At 38.7% G+C, this 8,441-nt stretch overlaps 1 protein-coding gene across 1 annotated transcript in view; it reads right to left on the bottom strand.

The window, feature by feature from the left end:
- Positions 1–8,441, bottom strand: part of LOC138028208 (venom factor-like) — a 49,266-nt gene that overhangs the window by 7,532 nt on the left and 33,293 nt on the right. The window contains exons 30-35 of the mRNA XM_068875658.1: positions 7,358–7,520; positions 7,174–7,248; positions 4,861–5,029; positions 1,939–2,105; positions 1,674–1,832; positions 1–30 (exon numbers count right to left, since the gene is read on the bottom strand). The exon at positions 1–30 is cut by the window's left edge and continues 36 nt beyond it. Of these exons, the coding sequence (XP_068731759.1) occupies positions 1–30; positions 1,674–1,832; positions 1,939–2,105; positions 4,861–5,029; positions 7,174–7,248; positions 7,358–7,520 (763 nt within the window). The remainder of the gene's footprint in view (positions 31–1,673; positions 1,833–1,938; positions 2,106–4,860; positions 5,030–7,173; positions 7,249–7,357; positions 7,521–8,441) is intronic.

Here is an 8,441-nt window from a genome sequence, read left to right as displayed (position 1 = left end):
AAAGATTTGTCCGCCCAATAAGCGTGTTATCTGTGTAAAAAGAACGAAGAGCACAAAATAGTTAATTAATGATAAAAAAGCTTTAAGTCAATTTTCCTATTTCCAAGGCCAATTAAAACCTATCGCGCCAATTAAGCTCCTTCGTCGTTGAGGGAACTCAATTCCTTCTGAAACTGCGACTATCATGGCATGTGACGGTGACGATTCTCTGCGTGGGCGTCACAGAAATGGGTTTATGGTCAACTGGGATGATATGGTAAATTGGCCACCGTAAAGAAATTTGAAAGCTGATCGCGTTTCGAGCGTTACCCTTCGTCAGAGCGAATCGTCAATATTGTGACTGAATTCGTCAATTCGCTATGACGAATTCGAAGAACTGACAGTCGAAACGTCAGCTTTCAAATTTCTCTACGGTGGTCAATTTACCCATTTGTGTGTTTCATTACCCCACCATCACAGCACTATAGTTTCATTAGAAAGTTAACTAAAACCCCTTTTCGATTTCTCTCTCTGCCAGGGGTCAGTTCATTTGTAAGACGGTAGCCCTATAAATGGTCGCAAGATTTATCCTGATCTCGGTTTAGGGTGTCCAATTCTAGCACCGGTCTTGAAACTTTAAGAAACAATTAAAACAGAGAAGCATAAGATGACCTCCAAAAGCAAATCAGCGGTTGGGTGCTTAATTTGAGAGAACCAGGAGGTAATCTAAACTGTGGTAACAGCAAATATAGGAAATCGTATGAACGCGAAAGCATTTCGTCATTTATAGGCACGAGTGATGTTTTGAAGTTCTTAGAATTTTAGAACTTTCACGAGTGACCATAAATCATGAAATGCACCAGCAAGTTCAGTCTGCAAGAAAATTACTCCATCGCTGTGTTTCCATAGTAATAATATAAATGATATAATTACTCGATTCTGATTGGTTGAGAGCAGTGCAGTTGAAGTGTAATACACCAGTTAAAAAGTGTAATACCTGTGCAAAGTCTGGATAACAATAGGGTTTGATCAGAACCAATCTCTTGTTTTCAAATCAAACGCGCACCCTGGATGGCGCAATTTTTCAGTGATTGCGTGATATGCGCGCGTTTCGTCTGCTTGACCATCTCGAATTTTTTCATGTATATTATTAATACGTAATAAATTTGAAATAAATAGAAATTTGGAATAAATAAGCACTAGTAAATTTTTTTCAAAGACTACAAATTTTGGTCCTCCTTATTTATTCCAAATTGCACTCGAAATTATGTGATTACCTATACTAACTTCTGTATTGCACTCTGTAAGCTATTTTTGGACTCGTCATTGACCAATCAGAAACGCGATATTCTGCAGAGTATGTAATAAACTTTGAATTTCGTTGAAAAACGGAATAAAAACAGCATGCGGATTTAACACCTCCACCTTTTGGACAGATAAGCTATAATTGACCTCCCCCATATCAGAAGGGGGCAGTTTCTAAAGAAACTGTGGTGCTGCGTCGATGGGGAAGTAGTATACAAAAATTTGGTTTTATCAACGGAGTTGATAATGTAAATTGGCCACCGTACAGAGATTCTAAAAGCTGACGTTTCGAGCGTTAGCCCTTCGTCAGAGCGAAGGACTAACGCTCTTTTGTATACTCCTCCCTGTCAGTTATACATGTAGCAAGAAAACGTTTCCCTCAGACTTACGTCTTCCTGTCGAAGAGTAAGAGCGTTTGCCGTGACGATGTAATATCTTCTTTTCCAGTTAGCATCTTTCTCGGACGATACAGAAACGCGTAAGTCTAGATGTGCGCCCGCGGTTTTCTCGCTGTACTTCGATAAAGCTTGTAACGCGACACATGTGTCCTGATAGAGATAATCAAAGATGGCAAAAATAAATTATTCACGTTTAGGAACGCATATTTTTAAAGAAAATGTAACGAAGAATGCGTAGTGCGTGGAAAACTCAGACCTGTGTTGACACAAAGCCGCCCTGAGGGTCCCTTTGACTTGTAAGCCACGTCACAATTGGTCCAGCAAACTTAAGCCGTCCAAGAGCCATCTGCGCCAGCAATGCATAGGCGGTGGTCTCCACACTTAAAGCTTTATTACCAACATCCCAATGACGGGTCGCGTTCTCTGTAATTCATGAATATAAATTAAGGCATTTGACCAAATGCTCCTGGTCTTTTGTCAGTTAAATAACAACGCTGTAACAAGTTGTTTTTTACGGCTTCCTTGCAGCTCGCTAGGAATTGATGTTTTTAAAAAAAAAAAACATCATATCTGCAGAATTGGTTATTGTTTTCAACGAATTTTAACGTAATTTTAGAGATTGCGCAATGGCTACCTTGTGTAATTTCCTCAAATTGGCTTTTGTTTATAATAAAAGTAGTCTCAGCTACGAAACTAGTTCATGGACACTCCAATTCCAATTTTCCAATCCGAAAGAAACAATTTAAATTGGTTCTTGTGAAGGCCCGTTTAATTAAGGTGAACCATAGTTGGTGACCGATAAGTCTACATGTCTGGCTGTTACTGCACTCACCCCTCGGGGAAATGCGATTCGCCTTAAACATGAAAAAAAAAAAAAAAATCAAATGCAACGGACTAGCTAGCCACTTATCCCTGCCGCCGCCTTCGAAGAAATTACCACAATATCGGGCGTCACTTTTTTAACTAACGCAGATAAGCAATATAGAATTGTTGCTGAAATTTCCTTCCAGGTGGATTTCACGTTACGTCATCGCAGCCATGTTGGTGGACGAAAACAAAAGAACTCTCATTAGCTCCTTTCGTTCGTCCACCATAAATGGTGCATACATAATTGTTATCTGTGTCTCTTGACATTGGTTGAAATCCATGCACCTATTGGATAGGTACTGAGATATAACAAAAATATCAGTGACAACTATAGGACACGGCTGTTTCAGAGATGACACATTCAATGGAAATTTCTATACTTAAAGGTTGCTAAAGTTATAATAATAATAATGAATATAATAATAATAATAATAATAATTATTATTATTATTATTATTATTATTATTATTATGTTGATGATGATAATAATAATGATAATAATAACAATAAAACACAAAGACAATTTTCTGAGCTTGGTTTCGTGAGTTTGGAAAGGACTGTTTTTTCGAATGCGAGTCGTAGTATCAAAATGCTTACAAATAATAACTAGAATTTTAGAATTCAATTGAGTCTTTGACGTCATTTTTCTGGATTGAAACTTGCCATTCTCGTGTTAGATAAACACGCTTTCGAAATTTAGAGTAAAAACGGTGATATTTTTTTAATCGCACAAGCACTTTAAATACTCCGTCTAACACTTATAACAATCCCATTAACCCGAGGAGAAGATATCGAATGATACTTAATAAGATGACGAGTTATTCCTGTGACATTAATTTAACTGTTTCGTTTATGAGTCGAAGTGTTTGAAACCACACTCTCCACCCCAATCACGATCTGATCAATGGCATGATTTTTGGTCTCCGTTGAAAGTGGGACGTTGATTCAGTCCTAATTTAAGGACAATTCTGACGATAACTGGTCTTAGAGGGGAACATTGGGATTTTCGGTTTTGCGGTTTTGGCTATTTTTTAGATCGGTTTTTCGGTTTTTGTGCTGAAAGACTTCATCGCGGTTTGCGGATTTTTCGTTTTTTAGCATCTGGTTTTCGGTTTTTGTAGAAAATACGAGCGGTTTTTCGGTTTTGTTATCCAATGTGCTTTTTGGGTTTTCCTATTTTATTCTATTTGGGTTCCGGTTTCTCTTAGATTTGAGCGGCAATTGATCTCGAATAGAGTGTTATTTATTCATTTATTTATTATTATTTTTTTATTTATTTATATGCAATTCATCAGCAATATGAAAACCATATGTACAATGAAAAATTTAAGACCAAGTATAGATAAAACTATGTAAACTACATTAACTATCTTACTCAATATCATACAATAAAAGCTGCTTTCCATGAATGCCGTGTTTAGAATAATGGCTTAGATAGCCTCTTTAATCAGTCGTTTGAATTGATTGAGGGGTTCTGCTTTCCTTACTTCTAATGGCAAACTGTTCCACAAAACTGCGCCACTATACCTAAAGCTCTTTTTTGTAGTAGTTTGTGCGCGGTATCGGAATATTTACCTTATTCACAGAGTCTCTCAAACAAAAACCTGGATCGCGATGGACATTTCGAGCAGAGATACTGTGCTAGTCCCTGTAGGGACTTAAATACCATTGTTGCTCTTTCAATTTGCCTTTGAGAGACTAGGGATTTCCATCTTAAGAGTTCAAATAAATTGTTAACATCAGTACCATAGTTAGAGTAGGTCAAGACACGGGCTGCTCTGTTTTGTAGTTTTTGCAGTTTTTCTTGCAAATTTACTCCACAGTTTCCTCAAATAATATTGCAGTAGTTGAAAAAAGGTTGTACTAGGGCCTGATAAATAGAATGTGAGGCCCCATAGGGGACAAGATTCCTGTTTTCACTGACGTGATCAATAACCTTGTTTTTCCTCCGAAACAAAAGAAAACGTTTGAGTGATAATAGATCTGAATTCCCGGAGAGGTCACATGAAAACACTCTATAGCCGCGAAACGCTTTACGGAAAATGAGCCCATAAAGTCCGGGCTCGAGAGAGCGGCAGAAATAAAGTCCATGACATTCATAAATACTTTGATGAAATAAAGTGTTAGTGTAGTTTGCTCTGTATGCCCCACTTGTCACCATTGTATCGGTTTTCTGACGGTTTTGTGTGCGGTTTTCGGTTTTGGCCTAATTTTTTTGCGGTTTTGCGGTTTTGGATGTTTTTTTCTTCGGTTTTGCGGTTTCTAATACACCCAATGTCCCCCTCGTCTTAGTATGCCCAAAATCTCTTACCTTTGTTGTAGATCTGACTCATAAGAAGCTTTCGGTTTGCTGAGACGCCCTTACGGCTTCCTGCCAGAGCTAAGGCGTATGTGGAAAGGGCAAGAATGTTCACTTTATGAATGCTGTTCAACTCTGTTTCAAGGAATGACACTGCATTCTGAATCCTTTGGCTTTTGTTCTAGTTTGAGGAATTTACGACATGCCATGGCATTACAATCACAAATGCAATATTTTTGAAAAATTCCTGGTTAACGTAATTTTTAAGACCACAGTGACTAGCAATCACAACTTCCTTCTATAGTTGGATAGTGAACAGGGAAGTGATGATAGGTTTGCAACACGATTTCTTTACGGCAGCTACGTCTTTCAAGTCTGTTACGAATTATTCATAACAATCTCGACCCCAAAGTTGTCTTTTGCGCATGTGTGAGGGAGAGGATCACGGGGAGATATAAGATGGGCTGTACCCGTAATCTTTCGGAACAGGAGGTGATAGTGGAGATTCCAAAATTGTTTCTGTTACAAAATGCTCAACTAGGCTAGTAGAGCATTTTCTGACAGAAACAGTCATACACCTATTTTGGGCTCTTGTGTATGCATGTGCGCAACATGCAAGAGGTATCTGTAATTTAGCCATGGAAACCTTTTATTTTTCAAACGAGAATTGAAAAGCTGATGAAACAGTGAAAGAATATCTGTTGTATTATTTTCTTCATCAGGGCCGGTGTTACAACTAATCGTCTTTAGGTAATGGGACGTGGAATTGAACGAAAAATATGTTTGCAATATGATACAGCAAAAATGTGTTACCGTTAAAATGAAAATTGAGAACCAAGGGGAGAACAAATTAATAACCATGTGACCGTTAGAGGAATTGGATAAATACGAAAGTCGAAATTCTTACGTAATATGAATTCGATAAATGAAAGAAATTACATAAGATTGCATCTCCCCTTTTCACACCGCTGATAACATTTCCCTTATTTCAGTAGAACTCATAAATTCCAGCCGCAATGGTATTCGTAAAGCTCATCACCAGGGATAACACCTCTTAACCCTCAGGATAAAATAAAAAAGACGACATGTAATCTTATGCTATTTTCTTTCATTTAGCTCGTTCATATCACGTCATACTTTCGTATTTATCTAATTCCTTTCTAACGGTCTCATAGTATGTTCTCTCTCTAGGTTGTCAATTTTGATTTTAACGGTATCACATTTTTGCTGTATCATATTGCAAACGTACAATTTTTTCGTTCAAATTGTAACCTCCCTTTAGCCACAGACTATCACTTCTTACACCCTGCATTGCCTTTCGAAATATTGGTAAATACAACAGATATTCCTTCACAGTTTGATCAGCCTTTCACTTCTCGTTCGTTCCCAGTTACACGCTGACTAGATCCTTCACCAGGATTCGGTGCTTCTTTCCATGTTACGTTAGTCCTTTTAGACTGCGAGCAGTCTCGTTTGTGCTCTAGAATCATTGAAACAAAGTTAACGCGTAAGTTGAACTTTCAATGGCTGAAACTGCGGATGGCAAATACTGCGGGCATTGGGTTCTAACCAACGCTCGCGGTATTTGCGATCCGCAGCTTCAGCATTGAAAGTTCAACGTATGCGTTTTTCTCTATGGGTTAGGGAGATGGCACAGTGGTGAGAGCACTCGCCTCCTACCAATGTGACCAGTGTTCCATTCCCAGACTCGGTGTGGATTGAGTTTGCTGGTTCTCTACTCTGCATCGAGACGTTTTCTCCAGGTACTCCGGTTTCCCCTCTCCTCCAAAACCAACATTTGATTTGATTTGTCTTAATTTGATAATTTGTTTATTTCAGGTTACAGTGTCCCCAATTAGTGCTCCAGTGCTAGAACGACTAGACACTAAATAAAGTTCCTTTCCTCTTCTTTACGATTCTTGAGCAAAAGGGAGACTGAGCGCAGTCTATGGTCTTTGCTGCTACAATTTAACTTTCATTTTCACTTTTCTTTGAAGACTTCACTTCGTTTATTTTATCTCTGCTTACACCTCTATGAAATATTTATATCTTCAGAAATTTTAACATACTTGACTACCGAGTTGTCCACACATTTCTTAATGTTTAAGGAATAGGATCATGCGAAGAAAGAAGATTTGCAGCTCTCTGACAAGATTGTACCCACAGTCTCATGGACAGGAATTTAGTTGGGACTACGAAAACATACGAACACATATTCAACATACGTTCCCGACACCTTTTCTTGTAACTTTGGGCAAAAGAGGGTTATTCTGGAGAATGACATCAACCATTAATTAATTTATTCTTGCGAGGAGATTATTTTACCTGGCGATTGCAACCACACTCCACCAGAGACACTAAAACAAAAGCTGTCATTGCGACATCTCCATGGACACCACCCTATTACAAAGAAAGATCGCAGTTGTTTTACAGCATACTCACAGACTAGCTTTTGACAAGGGTTTCTAAACACTGAAAATCAAGCGTTTACAAGCGACAAATAACGTACCATCATCGATTTATGGATGATATCTTTGATTTCGGGAAACGCACCATCCCGGCGTTGGTTTTCAAGAATCCAACTCACTGAGTCACAAACAAGGGTCTCGTCCATGGCGATCCCATCAAATTTGTCAGCCGCACAAAACACTCTTGCGGCAAATGCTGTCAACCTGAGTTTTTTAGGATCGAAACACATTGGTTAGAGGTTAACGGTTACACGACTAGTTTGTAGTTGAAGACCGCTATCAGTTTCGAGGGCGAAAGGTATATTTTCATTTGGGTCATTCACCTTAGCATTTCATGGGCTGAAACTCAAGTTATCCAATTTCACACATAAACGATGCCGACCGTAGAAAAACACAGTCTTTGTATTTCATCTCTAAGTGACTTATAATTCAACAGGGAAATAGCTCAGCATTTTTTCAAGTTACGAAGTATTTCTTTGCCCATCCCTTCCTAACAGCGTCGTAAAAATAACCGAATTTGACTGTTTATAACGAGGAAGTAACATCCCACGATACTTTTTTTAAGATTCCCTATAAACGTTCACGTCGGTCATACCAAGTTGCTTCCTGGTTAGCTGGCCCTAACGTAGCGGTACCCTTAACCCCCCTCCCTTCCCCGAAAGAAGAACCCTTTTTTTTTTTTCGGGGAGAGGGTACGGCTACTCGTAGGCCAAGCTGCTGTTTTAACTTTTAGAACTGAAGTCATCTGTAGGCGAGAGGACGTTCTCATAGCCGTCGTCGATGTTATTCTTGCTTAAAGGGGCACTGTCAACTAAGGGTGCGTTCGATTGACCGTACTCCGGGATAGGAATACATAGAATAGAAGTCTAAAATCTTTGGTTTTTGCGAAGATTCACATTAAAATTGTCAAAGACCTGCCAGAATGCTGTTTTAAACATATCTTTATTATCCTTGTTGCTTCAAAACGCCAGACATACCGTTTTAAATCATCACTCCACGTATTCTTATTCCGGAATAGGGTCAATCGAACGCACCCTAAATTATAAGACTGTCAAGACTGGGTAAAAATCTACTTTAGTGGTTTAGCTCGCACGTACAACATTCCTGACAACCCACTAACACTTG

This window comes from Montipora capricornis, chromosome 2 (assembly GCF_036669925.1).
Source record: "Montipora capricornis isolate CH-2021 chromosome 2, ASM3666992v2, whole genome shotgun sequence".
NCBI classification, from domain to species: Eukaryota; Metazoa; Cnidaria; class Anthozoa; order Scleractinia; family Acroporidae; genus Montipora; species Montipora capricornis.
Note: the sequence above shows the minus strand (reverse complement) of the source record. Positions and strands in the feature narration are given on the sequence as shown.